Source organism: Tachyglossus aculeatus, chromosome 1 (genome assembly GCF_015852505.1).
Source record: "Tachyglossus aculeatus isolate mTacAcu1 chromosome 1, mTacAcu1.pri, whole genome shotgun sequence".
NCBI lineage: Eukaryota > Metazoa > Chordata > Mammalia > Monotremata > Tachyglossidae > Tachyglossus > Tachyglossus aculeatus.
This window is the reverse complement of record NC_052066.1, coordinates 26776357-26798288: the sequence shown is the minus strand read 5'-3', so window position 1 is coordinate 26798288 and position 21932 is coordinate 26776357. Positions and strand designations below refer to the sequence as shown.

Genomic DNA, 21932 nt, shown 5'->3' with positions numbered 1-21932 from the left:
ACTGTGCTGGGAGCTTATTGTGTATAGAGCACTGACCCAAGAAGATAGATGAGAAGAACCCTGGTGGTAAGCCTAGAATGTAGGCAACTTGAGGGCAGAGATTGGGTCTTCTATTGTTCCCACCCAAACTCTTAGTGATGATGGAGACTCCTGTCAGGAGCAAAGGATGAGCCTGTGGCCTGGAATTTCTGCCCTCTTCATAGTAGCCAGACTACCACTCTTCCCACCTTCAAAACATCTCCTAAAATCCCATCTCCTCCAAGAAGCCTTCCCTGACTAAGTCGTTCATTTCCCTGCCTGCCTTTCCCACTGAGTCCACCTCCTCCCCCTCTCCATCCCCCCGCCTTACCTCCTTCCCTTCCCCACAGCACCTGTATATATGTTTGTACATATTTATTACTCTATTTATTTTACTTGTACACATTCTATTTATTTTATTTTGTTAATATGTTTTGTTTTGTTCTCTGTCTCCCCCTTCTAGACTGTGAGCCCACTGTTGGGTAGGGACTGTCTCTATATGTTGCCAACTTGTACTTCCCAAGCGCCTAGTACAGTGCTCTGCACACAGTAAGCGCTCAATAAATACGATTGAATGAATGAATGAACTATGAACTTGGCTGTGTACTCCTTTCAAGGACTTTGATACTCACTTCAACCCCACATCCCCTCTAGACTATAAACTCACTGTGGGCAGGGAATGTGTCTATTGTTGTACTGTACTCTTCCAACCACTTAGTACAGTGTTCTGCACACAGTAAGTGCTCAATAAATACAATTGAGTGAATACTTATGCACATATTCTTTAATTGTACTATTTCCCCTTTCCCTAATATTTTTCAATGCCTCTCTCCCCCGTAGACTGGACACTCCTTAAAGGCAGGGAATGTATCCACCAACTCTGTTGAATTGTCCTTCCTAATTACTTAGTACAGTACTCGGCACCCAGTAAGCTCTCACTATGTATCACTGATTGATAGATTGATGAACCTTGGTTCTGAGATTTCAGGACTGAAAACCTACACAGAGCAATGGACTCCAGGGCTTGTGGCTCTTCTAGTATTCATCACACTCTCTCTCTCCCCCAGTCATGTTCCTGTTGTATGATCGTTGCCCGTGAAGACCAGCCATAGGCAGAACAGAAACTAGAACCCAGAACCCAGGTGTCCTGATTCCCAGAGCAGTGCTCTTTTCATCAGCCCGAGAGTAGGCCTTCAATAGCTTAATGCAGTGCTTTAACTGCAACATGGCCTAGTGAATAGAGCACGGGCCTGGGAATAAGGAGGAACTGGATTCTAATCCCAGGTCTACCACTTCATTCATTCATTCAATCGTATTTATTGAGCGCTTACTGTGTGCAGAGCACTGTACTAAGCGCTTGGGAAGTACAAGTTGGCAAGATATAGAGAGGGTCCCTACCCAACAACGGGCTCACAGTCTAGAAGGGGGAGACAGACAATAAAACAAAACGTGCGGACAGGTGTCAAGTCGTCAGAACAAATAGAATTAAAGCTAAATGCACATCATTAACAAAATAAATAGAATAGTAAATATGTACAAGTAAAATAAATAGAGTAATAAATCTGTTCAAACATATATACATGTGCTGTGGGGAGGGGAAGGAGGTAGGGTGGGGGGATGGGGAGGAGGAGAGGAAAAAGGGGGCTCAGTCTGGGAAGGCCTCTTGGAGAAGGTGAGCTCTACTTGTCATCTGTGTGATCTTGGGCAAGTCACTTCACTTCTCTTTGCCTCAGTTATCTCATCTGTAAAATGGAGAAAAAGATGTGAGCCCCATGTGGGACAGGGACTGTGTCCAATCTGATAAGGTGTCTAACCTAGAGCTTAGTAGAGTGCCTGGAATTTAATAAGCACTTAACAAATACCTAATAATAGTAATAATCATAATGGTATTTGTTAAGTGCTTACTATGTGTCAGGCACTGTACTAAGCATTGGGGTGGACACAAGCAAATCAGGTTGGACACAGTCCTTATACCAGAGATGTCGAGTGACTCGCCCAAGGTCACCCAGCTGACAGGTGGCAGAGCTGGGATTTGAACCCGTGACCTCTGACTCCAAAGCCTGGGCTCTTTCCACTGAGCCGCACTGCTTTTCATAGTCCTCCAGCTCCCTGGAACCCCCCTCAGAGCAACAATAACAACGATGGCATTTATTAAGTGCTTACTATGTGCCAAGCACTGTTCTAAGCACTGGGGAGGTTACAAGGTAATCAGGTTGTCCCACATGGGGCTCACAGTCTTAATCCTCGTTTTCCAGATGAGGTCAACTGAGGCCCAGAGAAGTGAAGTGACTTACCCAAGTCACACAGCTGCCATTTCCCCTTCTAGACTGTGAGCCCACTGTTGGGTAGGGACTGTCTCTATATGTGGCCAACTTGTACTTCCCAAGCGCTTAGTACAGTGCTCTGCACACAGTAAGCGCTCAATAAATATGATTGATTGATTGATTGATGTGGGCTCACAGTCTCAATCCTCATTTTACAGATTAGGTAGCTGAGGCCAAGAGAAGTTGAATGACTTGCCCAAAGTCACACAGCAGATTATTATTAATGTACAGAACACTGTCCTAAGCACTTTGCATGCACTAAGCATTTAATCAATGTCAATCAATCAATGATATTTATTGAGCACCAACAATGTGCAGAGCACTGTACTAAGCACTTGCCCAAAAAGAATTTACAGACTAGGCGGGGAGGGAGACAAAATAGATTATGGATGAGTACATTGATTCATGGAGTGTTTGATGGAAATCATTTCTTTTAACTCTTAGAGTCTCAGAAAGAAGACACAGATGTTTCAGAAAGGGCTTTGGGTAAATTTAAGCATTGCTATTCCCCCTGAGCCTGTAAAGAAGTAAGAAACAAGAGGCCTCTTCGTTCTAGTTCTTAGTGTCTCCTGAGCTTTATGGATGCATCTGTCTCAATCTCAGTCTCTGCACTACATTAATGCCTGGATTATTTGGCAAAGACAGGGATAATTTGCATACTCTGTTCACTACAGATCGTTCATTAGAATACAGATGTTTTTGGTTGGAAATGGCTCCTGAAGGCTTGAGGTGGATTAAGAAACAATCAGAATAGTCTTGACCCATTTAGGCTAGAAAAGACTGAAAAGCGGGTTTGGAAAAAAAAGATCTGCCTACATGAGGAGCAGCGTGGCTTAGAGGAAAGAGCACGGACTTGGGAGTCCGAGACCATGGGTTCAAATTCCGACTCCACCGCGTGTCTGCTGTGTGACTTTGGGCAAGTCACTTAACTTCTCTGTGCCTCAGTTACCTCATCTGTAAAATGGGGATTAAGACTGTGAGCCCCACGTGGGACAACCTGATCACTTGTATCCTCCCCAGCGCTTAGAACAGTGCTATGTGCTTTGCACACAAGCACAATAATAATTTTGCAAAAATAATAATAATGGCATTTGTTAAGCGCTTAACAAATGCCACCATTATTATTTTTACTATTATTATGTACTGGTTCCTGCTAGAGTCATGTAGGAATAAGAGAACATGGTTAACAATTCTGTTACATTGTACTCTCTCAAATGCTTTGTACAGTGCTCTGCACAGAATAAGGGCTCAATAAATAGCACTGATTGATTGATTGGGGAATGTGAAAGCCAAATTTCATTGGCTGCTTAGACTTGCCTGAGTTTAACAAATGATTAAACGAAACTGATTTCGGCTTTCTCTAGGAGACCTGAACCCTGGGGAAGTTTCAGAGTTCATTCAATCAGTGATATTTATTGAGCACTTACTTTGTGCTCTATCCTAAGCATTTGGGAGTCCAGTATAGTTGGTAGCCACGATCTCTGCCTTCAAAGAGCTTAAAGTCTAGCTGGGGATACAGATGTTAAAATCAATTACAGGTAGTGGAGCAACTGAAAAAAGGATTTGTATATAAGTGCTGTTGGGTTGGGACTAAGTGCATGGCTGAGGCAGAGTAGAAAATAGGGTAGAGGAAAGAGGACTTAGCCAGGGAAGGTGTCCTGGAGAAGATATGATTTCAGTAGGGCTTTGAAGATGGTGAGACCACTGGTTTGTCACTGGTTTTTAAGGGGAAGGAGTTCCAGGCAGGAGGAAGGATATTAGTAAGGGGTCTATGGTAGGTGAGACAAGAGTGAGGCACAATAGCATGGAATTCAATTCAAATCTGTCAGATCCATGCCCTTTTACCTGGCAAGAAGAAACGATGTGGCCTAGGGAATCGAGCACAGCCTGGAAATCAGAAGAACCTGAGTTCTAGTCCTGGCTCTGCCACTTGTCTGCTCTGTGACTTAAGCAAGTCACTTAAACTTCTCTGTGGCTCAGTTATCTGATCTGCAAAATGGGGATTAAAATGTGAGCCCCATGTGGGACATAGGCTGTGTCCAACCTGATTAGCTTGTGTCTACCCCAGTGTTTAATACAGTGCCTGGGACATAGTACTTAAAAACTCCAAAAAAATGGATGTGAGGGTGAAGTGGCATGAAGGAGGATGGTATTTGCTTTTTCCTTTAGAATCCCTGAGTTCCAATTGCCAGGCCATCATCTTCGGCATCTACTTATTCCTGAGGGCCCATTGTGTGCTCGCTTTACCCTCTGGAGATTTGGCAAGAAATGAAGAAACCAGGGTGCTCACCTGCTTTTACAGAGATGACATAGGCCTGGAATTGGCAATCTACTGAGTCTGGGACCCCCGATTTGGAGTCATGGGAGCTTCTGCTTTCAAGGGACCTCACCCCCTCCCTTCACCCCAGGGTTCCTTGCCATTCTCCCCTGCCCGTTTGCCATCTTCTTGGGTGGCAGGGGCACTGTGGAAAGGCCAACCAACCCCAGCAGCAGTAGTTGAAGTGAACAGAGAGTAGCCTGGGCAAGGAGGTTAGAGAGTGACAGGAAAACCACAGAACCACGAAGCTGAGGGATAACTGGCCACTTCTGGGTATTTACCGAAAGCTGTCACCACACAAAAGACAACTGACAATTTGCCCTGAGTCTCCATTCCCCATCTCATCCCCGCTCCCACCACTCCCAAATCAATTAATCAATCAGTCAATCAGTGGTATTTATTAAGCACCTAGCATATGCAGAGCACTGTACTAAGTGCTTGGGAAAGTACAATACAACAGAATTAGCAGACACGTTCCCTTCCCATAATTAGCTCACAGTTTAGAGGACTCAACTCAATAGGTTGCCAATCCCAGGTCTGTGTCACCTCTGTAAGAGTAGTGAGCACCTTGACGTCTCCATTTCTAGCCAAATCACCAGAGGGTAAAGTGAGCACATAATGGGCCCTCAGGAATAAGTAGATGAAGAAGATGTTGAACTGTTGATTGGAACTCAGGGATTCTAAAAGAAATTCATTCAATCGTATTTATTGAGCGCTTACTGTGTGCAGAGCACTGTACTATGCGCTTGGGAAGTACAAGTTGGCAACATATAGAGACGGTCCCTACCCAACAGCGGGCTCACAGTCTAGGAAATCTCACTCTCATATCCGTGTTTAGAAGTGGGCCTTTATTCCAGTAGGACAAAGGAGTTGAAAAGGTAAGAGAATGAGACCCATGAAGAAAGGCTAGAGGAACTGAAATCACTTGTCTTGGAGTAGTCTGAAGGCAAGTGAAAGACTCTCTTACAGAGGAGGAAGATCATCTGCATTCCCCTGCTACATACAGTAGATCAAAAGGAAATGGGCTTACTCTGTAGCATGAGATTACATTAGCAGTAAGGAAGAATTTACTGAGAGTGAGGGGTGTCAAACATTGGAATGGTTATCAGGACTGGGAACTGAGGTGGTGGGAAAAGACTTGTGGGGAAATTATAATAATAAACATGGTGTTTGTTAAGTGTTTACTATGCGCCAAAGGACTGTGCTAAGTGCTGAAGTAGATGTAAGGTAATCAGATCAGACACAGTCTCTGTCCAACATAGCGCTCACATTCCCAGTGGAATGGAGAACCAGTATTTAATCCCCATTATCTAGATGAGGAAACTGAGGCACTGAGAAGTTAAGTGACTTGTCCAGTGTCACAAGACAAGACCAGTGTGGTGTAGTAGAAAAAGCATGTCCTGGTAGCTAGGGGACCTAGGTTCTAATCCCAGCTCTGCCATATTCCTGTTGTGTGACCTTGGGCAAATCACTTTGCTTCTCTGTGATTTAGTTACCTCATTTGTAAAATGGGGATTCAATATTTGTTTTCCCTCCTAAACAAAATGGCAGTCCTGCTTGGAGGCCTAGGGATGAACCGGGTGACCTCTCAAGGGTTCTTCCAGTCACCCCCGTGGGACTCAGCGATCTCCCTCCCTCTGTGATGGTCTCACTGTCATACCCTCTGTTCCCTCTGCAGTGGGAAGAAGTCAGCGGCTATGATGAGAATCTGAACACCATCCGCACCTACCAGGTGTGCAACGTCTTCGAGCCCAACCAGAACAACTGGCTTCTCACCACGTTCATCAACCGGAGAGGGGCCCACCGCATCTATACAGAGATGCGCTTTACCGTGCGAGACTGTAGCAGCCTCCCCAACGTTCCTGGCTCCTGCAAGGAGACCTTCAACCTCTACTACTACGAGACAGACTCCGTCATCGCCACCAAGAAGTCGGCCTTCTGGACGGAGGCCCCCTACCTCAAAGTGGACACCATCGCGGCCGACGAGAGCTTCTCCCAGGTGGATTTCGGGGGGAGGCTAATGAAGGTCAACACGGAAGTGAGGAGCTTTGGACCGCTTACCCGGAATGGCTTTTACCTGGCTTTTCAGGACTACGGGGCCTGTATGTCCCTCCTCTCGGTTCGAGTCTTCTTCAAGAAGTGCCCCAGCATCGTACAGAACTTCGCCGTCTTCCCCGAGACCATGACCGGGGCAGAGAGCACGTCTCTCGTGATAGCCCGGGGCACTTGCATCCCCAACGCAGAGGAGGTGGACGTGCCCATTAAGCTGTACTGCAACGGCGATGGGGAGTGGATGGTCCCCATTGGGCGCTGTTCTTGCAAGGCTGGCTACGAACCCGAAAACAGCATGGCCTGCAAAGGTAAGGTCGTCTTGGTTGCCAAGGAATTTGGGTGGAGGTTGCGGGAAAGGGCTGGAGTCACACCATCCAGCTGGGGACATTAACGACCAGTCATTTCCTGACCGTGTCTGTAACTGCCTTCTCAAACCTCCTTGATTTCTTGTTTTAATCACTCTGTTATCTGAATCATTTCTCGTGGCCTCTTGGCATAAAATTTGCGTTCTCTGGCAATTTACCGACTGGCGCTAGCTTCCGCTACAAATGCGATATTGACCAATTGATCCTTTGTGGAAAATGCCTGACCCGGTAGGAGAAGGAGTTTCCAGCTATTGTTTCGACCTTTCACTAATCATCATCTCCTATTCCCCCAATATGGTGGATAGCAAAGCTTTTGACTGTACTTCAGGCAGGCAGATTGCTGAAGGCTGATTTCCACTGCTGCTGAGCATCTGAACTTTCAACTGTGTGTATTATTTTCAGCTATGCTTATGGACCCTAAAAATTGTTAGCCTTTGGTGCAGTGTGGGTGTGCCACCATTGAGTGAATCAACAGAATCCCTTTTGAGGTTGAAATCGTAAGAATCACTCCATCTAATATTGAACTTTGGCCAGTTTCACACAGTGCCCTTCTTCCTCCTTTTGCCCCATTCCTTTTCAATTGACTCTGTACTGCTCATATTCAGTGGTCAACAAACACTGTAACCAATCAGATTCATCAGATATTTGTACCAGCCTCCTCTAGGTTTGGATGAGAGGCAGAGAGACCAAGGGGAAGAATGGGAAGATTGTTACATTCCCGCTAAAATCGTAAGGGTGGAACGTAGATGGAGTCTCTGTATTCTGTCAGATTCCTCTCTTAAAAGGTGTGGGAAGTTGGGATATGCAAAAGGAACAAATTTTGCTATATTGGGAAGTCCAAAGTCAAAGCAACTCCTTTCTCTTAGAGAGAATTCACGTTTGGCTTATAATCGTGATAAATGATCGTTGATCATTGATTGATAAATGATCATTTTCATCGAGGGTCAGTCCAGAAGCTAAATTGAGGTCAGGGCTTTGAAACTGGGAATTGGCCAAGTCTTCAATCTGGCATCATCTTCTGAAAGACACAGGGAAAAGTTGCTGAGAAACTTTGATAGTGAGGTGGGAAGGAAATTAAGGGAGTTTATGCTTTCATAAAGCTCTTGTGCTGCTCAGAATGGCCTAGAAATTAGATGTTCAATGCAGAAGGTTCTTGATTAAAAAGTGGAAGATTGGCCAATGCCTGTCTTTTGGAATCAAAGAGGACTTGGGTTTATTACCATCTGAACTGCCTTTGTCTTGATTGCCAAAGTGAGTTTTCTCACCGGGACAGGACTCAAGCAATCTGACCTCACCCTCCCCAGCTCTGGGGGGAGTCCTAAATGAGCGGATCATGGCAAACAATTCACGGTTCTCAATGGATTGCCTTAGGCACTCGGTAGAGTTCCATATTCTTTCTGAATTTTGTAGAGAAAAAATAGCATCTCACCCACAGCCTTGTCCTGGTTGATTTTAAAACCGTGAAAAGAAGAGGCTTCAAATCCAGTGGCCAGTCAATAATGATAAAAACAGTAATAATGGTATGTGTTAAGCGCTTACTATGTGCCAAGAACTGTTCGAAGTGCTGGGGTAGGTAGAAGGTAATCGGATTGTCCCACGTGGGGCTCACAGTCTTAACCCCCATTTTACAGATGAGGTAACTGAGGCACAGAGATGTGAAGTGAATCTCCCAAAGTCACACAGCTGAAAAGTGGCGGAGCCGGTATCAAGAGAATCGGAGTCTTAGTTGTCCCTCGCTCTTAATAGAGTCAATGAGGCAGTTGCCACCAGGACTTGCAGAAGAGTTGTTTGTGATTTCCTGGGCTTCAAAGGGCTGCGCAGAACTGCACTGGCTGATTGGGTCTCTTTCATCTTTCTCGTTATTTCCCCAGCAAGATGACAGGAACCCGAACAGGCCCTGATTGGTTCTGATTTAATTGGGACTCTGGGAATGGGGGCTCTGAGTCTTGCAGCTAATTGGAATTTTTTTCTCTTTTTGGGGGTTCTGTCATCCGTGCTATTCGTCTGCTACCTCCTGCAACAATCTCAGAGGGTTTTGGTTTATGAATATGTAAATCAGGACTGCTCTCCTTTCTCTTCCCCTTCCCTTAGTCTTTAAGAACGTTCTTAAACTAGGGCTGTTTAGCTGCTTACTTTTCATTTTCCAACTAGGAATTACATCACTAGACGGGAATGAGGGAAGGCATAAATCCTCCTCCTCATTAGACTATAGGCCCCTTGAGGGGAGGGAGCAGATGTCTTTTACTTCTATCATATGCTGCCAAATGCTTAGCATGGTGCTGTATACATAGTAGGCAAGCAATCAATATTACTGATAGGTTCATTGATCACTGATCACTATGGGGAATATCTCCTGCCATTTTACCACCTTGAGTAATACTTGCACACTCCCTTTCTCCGAAGACCTTAAAAGCATCTTAACAAAATGATTTGCTTGATTTGTAAAGCACCTTATGGGGATGGGGCATTTTACATCTGGGCAAGGTACATAGGTACTGAAAGACGCACATATCCCGCTGTTATTCCATTTCGGTTCTGGGGGACTAGAATTCAGGCCTTCTGACTTCTATTCCACTAGAGTTGATCCGATCTTGGAGTTGAGAAGCAGTGTGGCCGAGTGGAAAGAGCATAGGCCTGGGAGTTGGAAGACCCGGGTTCTAATCCTGCCTCTGACACTTGTCTACTGTGCAACCCTCTGTCTCTACCCACTCCAATCCATTCTTCACTCTGCTGCCTGGATCATTTTTCTACAGAAATGTTCAGAACATGTCACCCTGCTCCTCAAAAAACTCTAGTAATTGCTCATCCACCTCTGCATCAGACAAAAACTCCTCACCATTGGTTTTAAAGCAGTCCACCACCTTGCCCCCTCCTAACTCACCTCGCTTCTCTCCTTCTATAACTCAGCCCACACACTTCACTCCTCTAGTGCTTACTTTCCCACTGAGCCTTGATCTTACTCACCTGTCTCTCCACCGACCCCTAGCCCACCCCCTGCCTCGGTCTGGAATGCCCTCCCTTCTTTAATCTGACAGACGATTACTCTCCCCCACCTCAAAGAAGCAGTGTGGCTCAGTGGAAAGAGCACAGGCTTTGGAGTCAGAGGTCATGGGTTCAAATCCCAGCTCCGCCAACTGTCAGCTGTGTGACTTTGGGCAAGTCACTTCACTTCTCTGTGCCTCAGTTACCTCATCTCTAAAATGGGGATGAAAACTGTGAGCCCCCCGTGGGATAACCTGATCACCTTGTAACCTCCCCAGTGCTTAGAACAGTGCTTTGCACATAGTAAGCGCTTAACAAATGTCATCATTATTATTATTATTCAAAGCCTTATTGGAGGCACATCTCCTCCAAGAGACCTCCCAAACTAAGCCTCATTTTCCTAATCACCCACTTCCTTTTGCATCACCCTGACTTGCTCCCTTTACTCTTCCCCCGCACAGCAACGAGCCCCACAGTACAGCATACATCTCTATATACAGTATATATCTGTCATTTAATTTATTTGTATTGATGTCTGTCTCCCCCACTGTAGACTGTAAGCCTGTTGTGGGCAAGGAATATCATTGTTTATCATTGTAGTGTACTCTCCCAAGCACTTAGTACAGTACTCTGCACACAACACTCAATAAGTATGATTGAATGAACGAATGAATGAATAAATGAATGACCTAGGGCAGGTCACTTATCTTCTCTGTGCTTCAGTTCCTTCATCTGTTAAATGGGGATTCAACACCTGTTTTTCTTCCTTCTTACACTGTGAGCCCCAGGTAGGACCTGAAGATCTTATCTCTACCCCAGCGCTTAGACCAGTGCTTGGCACATAGTATGCACTTAATTAATAACAAATAATAAATAATTATGGTATTTTTAAAGTGCTTACAACACTGACAAGCACTGTTCTAAATGCTGGGGTAGATACAAGGTAATCAGGTTGTCCCATGTGGGGCTCACAGTCTTAATTCCCATTTTACAGATGAGGGAACTGAAGCACAGAGAAGTGAAATGACTTGCCCAAAGTCACACAGCAGGCAAGTGGCAGAGGCAGGATTAGAACCCATGACCTCTGAGATTAGAACCCATGACCTCTGACTCCCAAGCCTGAGCTCTTTCCACTGAGCCATGCTGTTCCTAACAGATATTATGATTATTATTATCATTATCAATAACAATATTAATGTCTGTCTCCCCCTCTAGACTGTAAGCTTGTTATGGGCAGGGAACATGTACTCTCCCAAGCACTAAGTCCAGTGCTCTGCACATAGTAAGCACTCAATAAATACAATTGATTGAGTATTATTATAAGACAAATGTGAGGATTCAGGACAAGAACAAGAGACCATGAAGGGAGTAGAAAAAGGTTTGTGTCCATCTCATGGTGGTTAATGATGGCATTTATTAAGCACTTACTATGTGCAAAGCACTGTTCTAAGCACTGGGAAGGTTACAAGGTGATCGGGTTGTCCCACGGGGGGCTCACAGTCTTCATCCCCATTTTACAGATGAGGTCACTGAGAGAAGTGAAGTGACTTGTCCAAAGTCACACAGCTGACAAGTGGAAGAGGCGGGATTTGAACCCATGACCTCTGACTATAAAGCCCGTGCTCTTTCCACTGAGCCACACTGCATTGCCCTAACTCTTACTTCTATTCCTCCTGAACCCTAACCATATGTAGAATGCTTCCTCACAAACAGATTTCTGTTGTTGTTGATCTGTTAAAATCCTAAGAGGTAAAGTTTGGGATCTGCCAGAGACTTCTCAGTTCTGATTGAGTAGGGATCAGGGTCAGGGTGAGATAGCTTAAGCTGGCCTTAACCAATCGGTGATAATAATGATGGTATTTGTTAAGTGTCCCTCAGTCAAGCACTGTAGTAAGCACTGGGGTAGATAAAAAATAATCAGATTGGACAAAGTTACTGTCCACATGGGACTCAAGGTCTAAGAGAGAGTTGGACTTGATGCCTCTTTTACAGATGAGGAGATTGAGGTCCAGAGAAATGAATAATAATGATGGCATTTGTTAAGCGCTTACTATGTGCAAAGCACTGTTCTAAGCGCTGGGGAGGTTACAAGGTGATCAGGTTGTTCCACGTGGGGCTCGGTCTTAATCCCCATTTTATAGATGAGGTAACTGAGGCACAGAGAAGTGAAGTGACTTACCCAAAGTCACACAGCTGACAATTGGCAGAGCTGGTATTTGAACCCATAACCTCTGACTCCCAAGCCCGTGCTCTTTCCACTGAGCCATGCTGCTTCAGCAAATTAAATGACTTGTCCAAGGTCACACAGCAGACAAGTGGATGAGCGGGGATTAGAACCTAGGTCCTCCAATTCCCAGGTCCGTGCTTTTTCCACTAGACCATGTTGTTTCTCAGGAGTATTCATTAGGCTCCTATAGTGCAAGAAGTATTTGGCAGAGGACAGTAATCATGATGGTAATGATGGGATTTGTTAAGTGCTTACTATGTGCCCAGAACTGTTCTAAGCACTAGGGTAGGTACAAGCTAATCAAGTTGAACACAGTCCCTGTCCCATTTGGGGCTTGTAGTCTAATCCCCATTTTACAGGTGAGATAGCTGAGGCACGTAGAAGTGACATGACTTGCCCAAGGTCACAGAGCAGACAAGTGGCAGAGAGGGGATTAGAACCTATAACTCCCAGGCCCGTGCTCTAGAATAATAATAATAATAATAATAATAATAATAATAATAATAATAATAATAATAATGACATTTATTAAGCACTTACTATGTGCAAAGCACTGTTCTAAGTGCTGGGGGGATACAAGGTGATCAGAGGGCTCACAGTCAACCCCCATTTTACAGATGAGGTAACTGAGGCCCAGAGAAGTGAAGTGACTTGCCCAAGGTCACACAGCTGACAATTGGTGGAGCTGGGATTTGAATCCACGACCACTGACTCCAAAGCCCGGGCTCTTTCCACTGAGCCACGCTGCTTCTCATAGGTAATGAAAGACAATCCCTGCCCACTAGAAGCTTACAATCTAGTGACGGGACACAAGTCATTTACAAATAATAGGAGCAGGAGGAAGAACAATGTGAGACTGGTATCAGTCAATGGGAATTGGGTTAAGCACAGTGTCCCAGATTCAATGCCTAAGGTCTCTGTGTGTAACTATGTCGAGCCTCCAGAGACAGGAGGGCCTTGGAAAGGATGGATGATACCCAGCTGGCAGAAGTGCTAGAAGTTTTGGAAAGTGAAAAAGGCAGAAAGTCTTGATTTTGAATGAAACTCCAAATTTTGAAGGGCCATCTCTACTGTATTCAGTATAGAGTCTGCAGTGCAGGTGGTGGGTAGTCAAAACAGGCCCTGATTTCCTACTAATGCTGTCCATGTGAAAATACATATATTTACTCTGGGGTTTATATGATTCAGATCACCCGTTGTTGGGCAGGGACCATCTCTATATGTTACCGACTTGTACTTCACAAGTGCTTAGTACAGTGCTCTGCGCACAGTAAGCACTCAATAAATACGATTGAATGAGTGAATCAGAAACTAAATCAACTCCTAAGACCTGACCTAATTTTCAGTTTCAGATTGCAAGGCAAGAAAGTGGCAAGGTATAATCTTCTATTAGAATTTCTGATTCCGTGATATTTATCTGTATCACAAATGCTGGTACCCTTGCCAGAACTCTGAATAATAATGATGTTCTTTTACCTGTACATAGATGATTTTAATTTTCTGGGTGCATGTCCCTCTTAGCCTACCAGTTCTGCATATAACTCTCCATCACTTTGCCCCTCGTACCTCACCTCCTTTCTCTCCTCCCCAGGCCACAGATTTCACTCCAATGGTGCAAATCTTCTCACTGTGCCTCCATCTTGCCTGTCTCGCCGCCAACCCCTGGCCCGCATCCTACCTCTGTCCTGGAAGCCCCTCCATCCTGAAATCCACCAGACAATCCTCTCCCCACCATTCAAAGCCCTGCTGAAGGCGCACCTCCTCCAAGAGGCCTTCCCAGACTAAGCCCCACTTTTCCTCATCTCCCACTTCCTTCCATGTCACCCTGACTCACTTCCTTTGCTCTTCCCACCACTCTCTGCCCCACAGCATTTATTTATGTAGCTGTAATTTTATTTATTTGTATTGATTCCTGTTTACTTGTATTGATGTCTGTCTCCCCCTCTCTAGACTCTGAATTCATTGTGGGCAGGGATCGTCTCTATTGCTGTATTGTACTTTCCCAAGTACTTAGCACAGTGCTCTGCACCCAGTAAGGGCTCAATAGATATGATTGAATGAATGAATGAATCAATAAAAAAATGGTGATGATGTTTAAAATTCTGCAGCTGAGGGGAGTTAGGTTCAGAACAATGGCAATTGGAGAACAATGTATTGAATTCCAGGGAGTGGATGATAACCTGGGCCTTAAGAATAATAATAATGATGTTGGTATTTGTTAAGTGCTTTCTATGTGCCAAGTACTGTTCTAAGAGTTGGGGTAGATACAAGGTAATCAGGTTGTCCCATGTGGGGCTCAAAGTCATAATCCCCATTTCAAGGATGAGGTAACTGAGGCATTTCTAGAGTGTGAGCCCACTGTTGGGTAGGGACCATCTCTATATGTTGCCAGCTTGTACTTCCCAAGTGCTTATTGCAGTGCTCTGCACACAGTAAGCGCTCAATAAATTCAATTGAATGAATGAATGGAGAGTAATAGTAATAATAATGATGGCATTTGTTATGTGGTTACTATGTGCTAAGCACTGTTCTAAGCATGGGGCGGGGGGTATACAAGGTGATCAGGTTGTCCCACGTGGGACTCATGGTCTTAATCCCCATTTTACAGGTAACTGAAACACAGAGAAGTGAAGTAACTTGCCCAAAGTCCCACACCTGACAAGTGGCAGAGTCGGGATTAGAACCCACGACTTCTGGCTCCCAGGCCTGTGCTCTTTCCACTAAGCCAAGCTCCTTCTGCAACAAACTGTTTCCACTTAGTTTTGAACTGGGGACCTTTCATATGTAAGGCAAATGTGATAATCACTACACTAAGGAAACCAATTGTTAAGGATCTATACCGTGTTTTAAGATGGCAATAGGAATGATTTGCTCTTGACCTCCTCCATTGTCTTCCTTGACCAACACTTATCCTGTGTAAATGCATTATCTTCTCATAAATAAAATATCATCTAGATTGGAAGCTTATTGTGGGCAGGCAATGTGTCTACCATCCCTATTATACTGTACTCTCCCAAGCGCTTAGTACAGTGCTCTACACACAATAATCACTCAATAGATATGATCAATTGATTGAATACCTTTCTCCCCCACTAGACTGTAAGATCATTGTAGGCCAGGGAATGTATCGACAATTCTGCTATAGTGTACTCTCCCGAGCACTTAGTACAGGGCTCTGCCCACAATAAGAGCTCAATAAATATAATTGATTGATTGATTGATCTTTCTTCTAATAAGGAGAACATACCATTCACATATGATCCATCTCAGTTTCTCCCCACACAACATCCCTGGATACACTGGGAAAACAAAAATACTATGCTGCTACAGAAGGAAACAGTTTTCACTTAATGAGGAATAGAGGAAATCTGGAATGGAATAAGACCCAAAGCTCAGGTTGTTCCGTGGTGTCAGGGGATAGATGAAAGTTTAGAAAGTGGGAAATACAGTCCAAAAAATCCCATGGTTAGAAACTTTTGGCCTCACAGAGGAGGGTCCCATCTCACCCAGTGGCCTCCTGGGAGAATAAGCCATCATTCTTTGTAGGCCACTTCAGAAGAGAACCATTTTCACCCAAACACTTGCCTGAATGTTAGGGAATATTTGGGATTGGTGATCCTTAATAGAATTTAGTGTCCCTAGGCCCAGATTGTTCTCCTTTAGTGATTCAAGCACACAGCTCTAGCTGCTTTTTCTGTATGGCAAATTGCCTCTGGGCAATTATATTTTTCTGATTTTTTTTTCCTTTGGCTCTGGGGGCCAAATCATATCCTCTCTGCCGGAAGAGAGGATTTATTTTCATGAAAAGGACAAACTTTCATTCTGCGGGAAAGAAGCATTAATTCTCTTGACTTTTCCTTTGTGACAAAAACCTTTTCCTATTAAAGCCCCAGTCATTGGCAGCTTGGTGGTTGCTCAGAGACCTGGAGACCAATTAACAGTCCAGGAAGCACACACTCACTTCCCAGCCTGAAGCTGCTGCTCCCCAGGGGTTGGGGGAGGGGTGCTAGGGAGATGGAGAAGATCAGAAGACAGCCAGAGGGGAAAACTGGGGAAGGAAAAGTGGGCACTGAAGGAAGTCTTATTTCTTGCTATTTATAGTGTGATTGGGATTCTGGGAGCTTGACCTCCCAAAGCAGTGGCTTTCTTACTTGTCCATCTTCTCTGCTGCCTCCTCCTCTTCGTTTTCCTCCTCCTCCTACGCCTTTCAATTAGACAATTAATGATATTTATTGAGGACTTACTGGGACCAGAGCCCTGTGATAAGTGCTTAGGAAAATTCAATACAACCAAATTAGTAGATGCGATCCCTGCCCACAAGGAGATTAGAGAAACAGGATGGCTTCGTGGATACAGTACGGGCCTGGAATTCAGAAGGAACTGGGTCCTTATCCCGGCTTTGCCATCTGTATGCCATTCACTCATTCATCCATTCATTCCATTGTATTTATTGAGCGCTTACTGTGTGCAGTGCTTGGGAAAGTATAATGCAACAATAAACAGTGACATTCCCTGCCCACAACAAGCTCACATTCTAGAGTGGGGGAGATAGACATCAATACAAGCAAATAAGTTACAGATATATACATAAGTGCTTTGGGGCTGAGAGTGGGGAAGAGCAAAAGTATTTAAAAAATTACAGATATGTACATAAGTGCTCTGGGGCTGGCGGGGGGGCCAGCAAAGGAACCAACTCAGGGAGTGAGAGATGAAGAAAAGTAGAGCTTATTCAAGGAAGACTTCTTAAAGGAGATATGCCTTTAATAAGGCTTTGAAGCTGGGGAGAATGGTTGTCTATCAGATTAAAGAAGGGACGGTGTTGAGGCAGTGTGTGGGCTAGGTGTTGGCGGCAAGACAGGTGAGACTGAGGTAGAGAGAGAAGGTTAGCACTAGAGGAGTGTAGTGTGCAGGCTGGGTTGTAGAAAGAGAAAAGTGAGGTGAGGTAGGAGAGGGCAAGGTGATGAAATACTTTAAAGCCAATGGAGAGGAGTTTTTGTTTGTTATGGAGGTGGATGGGCTACCACTGGATTTTCTTGAGGACTGGGGTGACGTGTCTAGAACATTTTTATAGAAAAATGATCTAAGGAACAGAGTGAAGTATGGAGTGGGGAGAGACAGGAGGCTGAGACGTCAGCAAAGAGGCTGATGCAGTAATCCAGGCGGGATAGGATGAGTGATTGTAATAACGTGGTAGCAGTATGGATGGAGAGGAAAGGCTGGATTTTAGCGACGTTGTGGAAGTGGGAGCAACAGGATTTGGTGACAGGTTGAATCTGTGGGTTGAATGATAATAATAATGATGGTATTTGTTAAGTGCTTACTATGTGCCAAGAACTGTTCTTATCACTGGGGAGGATACAAGGTAATCAGATTGTCCCATGTGGGGCTCACAGTCTTAATCCCCATATTACAGATGAGGTAACTAAGGCACAGAGAAGTTAAGTAACTTGCCCAAAGTCACACAGCTGACAAGTGGCGGAGCTGGGATTAGAACCCATGACCTCTGATTCCCAAACCCGGAATCTTTCCACTGAGCCACGCTGCTTCTCTAATGTCGAATGACAGAGAATAATCAAGAGTAATGCCAAGTTTACTGGCTTGTGAGACAGGAAGGATGGTGGTGCTGTCTACAGTGATGGGAAAGTCAGGGGGAGGACAGGGTTTGGGTGGGAAGATAAGGAGCTCTGATTTGCCATGTGACCTTGGGCAAGTCACTTCAATCAATCAATCAATCAATCAATCGTATTTATTGAGTGCTTACTATGTGCAGAGCACTGTACTAAGCGCTTCGGAAGTACAAATTGGCATCACATAGAGACAGTCCCTACCCAACAGTGGGCTCACAGTCTAAAAGACTTCACTTATCTGTGTCTAAATTACCTCATCTGTAAAATGGGGATTGAGGGTAGTCCCACATAGGACTCCCAATCACAATACCCATTTTACAGATGAGGTAACTGAGGCACATGCAGCAGTTTAAAAAAATAATCTTGTAGGCAAGTAGGAATTTTAATCCAAATGGAAATGTTTGGCTCACACTGCTAAAATAATCTTTCTTCAGATTGCTAATGCTTAGTATGATGAGAGGAATCTGATATGATTTTGCAAGAAGGGATGAATGGGGTGCAGACTGGTAGATTTATTGGAATTTATCTGCAAGTGTGATTTAGCACCGTTTTGATGGGCTATGCTGGAAAAGGTCATGGAGGGCTATGAACTCCTTACTGGTTCTCTTCAGTCACACCTGGTAATTCAGATGGAAAGATGTGTTGATCAATGTTAGATCTTCAAACTGGAATCCTTTAAGCGTGGACATTAACATTCTCTGCAAGATGATTCAGCCTGGGCAGATTGTCTCCCGTAAAGGAGCTCCAATTAGAAAACAAAGCCTCCTCTGAGCACTTGCTAGCTAAAGAAGAGCAACACATGTCACAGGGCACCAAGTCATGCTGAATTAAACATTCAAACAGTAGTAGCTCTTGAGCACCTGCTGTGTGCTCAACACTATACTTAACACCGGGTAAGTACAATAGAAATGAAAGACTTCGTTTCTATCCTCAGAGCAGAGGACGATCTAACAGAGAAACATGCAGACAGAAATGATCTAAAATGAGTGGGAACAGCGAGTAGGATAAAGATCCAACTTTATGTTGCCGACTTGTACTTCCCAAGCGCTTAGTACAGTGCTCTGTACACAGTAAGCGCTCAATAAATACAATTGAATGAATGAATGAAATCCAACTGAAGTGGCAAGAGTATGGAAAGATGATGAGGACAATAAATAAAAGAATAAATGAATGAGGACAGAGACTGTAAGATACAAGAGTGGCTCTTGGTACATAGGTGCTAAGGTGGATCAATCAGTCAATCAATCAATCAATGATATTTATTGATCTCCTACTGTGTGCAGAGTACTGTACGAAGTCTTAGGAAAGTACAGTGCAACAAATCAATGCCTGTCTGCAGGGGGGATGCTGGAAATGACCCCATTCATTCATTTTAATTCATTCAATCATATTTATTGAGCGCTTACTGTGTGCAGAACACTGTAATTGTATTTATTTGTATTTATTGTATTGTATTATTGTATTTAATTGTATTTATTGAGCACTTACTGTCTGCAAGGAATTCAATCTGGTATTGTTTCCTGGAGAAGGTGGGAATTCGTGAGGACTCTGCACTGGAGAAGGTCTGGGTTGAAGTTGGAAGGGAGTTCTGGACAAGGAGAAATAGGTCCAAGGCAGAAGAGGAGAGAGCGAGGCACAGTGAGAAGGCTAGCAATGGAGGTGGAGCAGAGGGCATAACCTGGGGAGAAGCAGTCAGTCAATCAATGGTATTTACTGAGTGCCAACTATGTGCAAAGGATTTTACTAAGCTCTTAGGAGAGTACCGTACAACAGAATTAGCAGACATGTTCTCTGCCCATAATGAACTTACAGTCTAGAGGAGGTAAAGAGAGTAGATGTGGAGGAAGAAGAAAGCTAGTGGAGATCCCTGAAGCCAATGGTTATGTTTGTCGTGGGGAGAAATGGTTAACCATTGCAACTTTGTGAAGATGGAGATGATAAGTGCTTATTTGTTAAGCTGTTAACAAGCTTAAGCTGAGAAGCAGCATGGCTCAGTGGAAAGAGCCCGGACTTTGGAGTCAGAGGTCATGGGTTCAAATTCTGGCTCCCACCAATTGTCAGCTGTGTGACTTTGGGCAAGTCACTTCACTTCTCTGTGCCTCAGTTCCCTCATCTGTAAAATGGGGATGAAGACTGTGAGCCCCACGTGGGACAACCTAATCACCTTGTAACCCCCCCCAGCACTTAGAACAGTGCTTTGCACATAGTAAGCACTTAACAAATGCCATTATTATTATTATTATTAGAACAGTGCTTCAGTGCTTAGAACAGTGCTTCAGCGCTTAGAACAGTGCTTTGCACATAGTAAGTGCTTAATAAATGCCAACATTATTATTATTATCCAGACAGTAAAATGTAGTATAGGCTAAGGATGGAAGAGGCTGGAGGTAGGAAAAGTAGGTACACCAGTAAGAAGGCTGATACAATGGTCTCAGTCAATCAATCAATTCGTTTAATCATATTTTATTGAGTGCATACTGTGTGCAGAGCGCAGTAATAAGCACTTGGGAGAGCATGGCACAATAACATATCAGACACATTCCCTGCCCACAACGAGCCTACAGTCTAGAGGGGGAGACAGACATTAAATATATACATTATGGATATATGCATAAGTGCTGTGGGGCTGCAGGGCTGGGGTGATAATAATGATAGCTTTTATTAAGCACTTCCTATGTGCCAAGCACTGTTCTAAGCACTGGGGAGGTTACAAGGTGATCAGGTTGTCCCACAGGGAGCTCACAGTATTAATCTCCATTTTACAGTTGAGGTAACTGAGGCACAGAGAAGCCCAAAGTCACACAGCTGACAATCGGCAGAGCTGGGATCTGAACCCATGACCTCTGACTCCAAATAATAATAATAATAACGATGGTATTTGTTAAGTGCTTACTATGTGCAAAGCACTGTTCTAAGTGCTGGGGAGATACAAGGTGTTCAGGTTGTCCCATGTGGGGCTCACAGTCTTAATCCCCATTTTACAGATGAGGGAACTGAGGCACAGAGAAGTGATGTGACTTGCCCAAAGTCACACAGCTGACAATTGGCGGACCTGGGATTTGAACCCATGACCTCTGACTCCAAAGCCCATGCTCTTTCCACTGAGCCATGCTGCTTCTTCATGATGAGTAAAGGGAACAAGTTAGGATGACACAGAAGGGAGTGGGAGAAGAGGAAATGAGGACATAGTCGGGGAAGGCCCCTTGAAGGAGACGTCCCTTCCATAAGACTTTGAAGGTGGGGAGAGTCTTTGTCGAATATGAAAATGGGGGAGTTCCAGGCTAGAGGCAGAATGTGGGTGAGTGGTTGGTGGTAAAATAGATTAAATTGAGGCACCGTGAGTACGTTGGCATTAGAGAAGCAAAATATGAGAGCTGGGTTGTCGTAGGAGAGTGGTTAGGAGTTATAGGAAGGGGACAAGGTGGTGGACTGCTTTAAAGCCGATGATAAGGAGTTTCTCTTTGGTTTGAAGGTGGTTGGGCAATCACTGGACATTCTTGAGGAGTGGGGAAACATGACCTGAACATTTTTGTAGAAAAATGATCTAGGCAGCAGAGTGAAATACAGACTGGAGTGGGAAGTGACAGGAGGCAAGGAGGCTGATGTGATTATCAAGGCGAAGATAGGATAACTGATTGGATTAACATGGTAGCAGTTTGTGTAGAGGAAAGGGCAATTTTAGTAATGCTGTTAAGGTTGATCCGACAGGATTTAGTGATAGATTGAACATGTGAGAAGAGTCAAGGTTATGAATTTGTGAGACTGGGAAGGTTGGTGGTACTATCTACAGTGATAGGAAAGTCAGTGGGAGGTCAGGGTTTGGGTGGGAAGATAAGGAGTTTCCACTTTCTTCCCTTGTCAGGGAGACAGAAAGAGGCCCCCACTTCCTCAGGGACAGGGGCTGGTAGTCTTGGCTTCCATCATTATTATTATACTCATTAAGTGCTTACTATGTGCCAGGCACTGTACTGTACTGTGTCTGTAGATACAAGATAATCAGGTCAGACACAGTTCCCGTCC

General features: G+C 44.5%; 1 protein-coding gene across 2 annotated transcripts in view; it reads left to right on the top strand.

The window, feature by feature from the left end:
- The window catches only part of EPHB1 (EPH receptor B1), a 717470-nt gene that overhangs the window by 262063 nt on the left and 433475 nt on the right, over positions 1–21932 (top strand). For both annotated transcript variants that reach the window (XM_038762070.1, XM_038761987.1), the window contains exon 3: positions 6338–7019. In XM_038762070.1, the coding sequence (XP_038617998.1) occupies positions 6338–7019 (682 nt within the window). The remainder of the gene's footprint in view (positions 1–6337; positions 7020–21932) is intronic.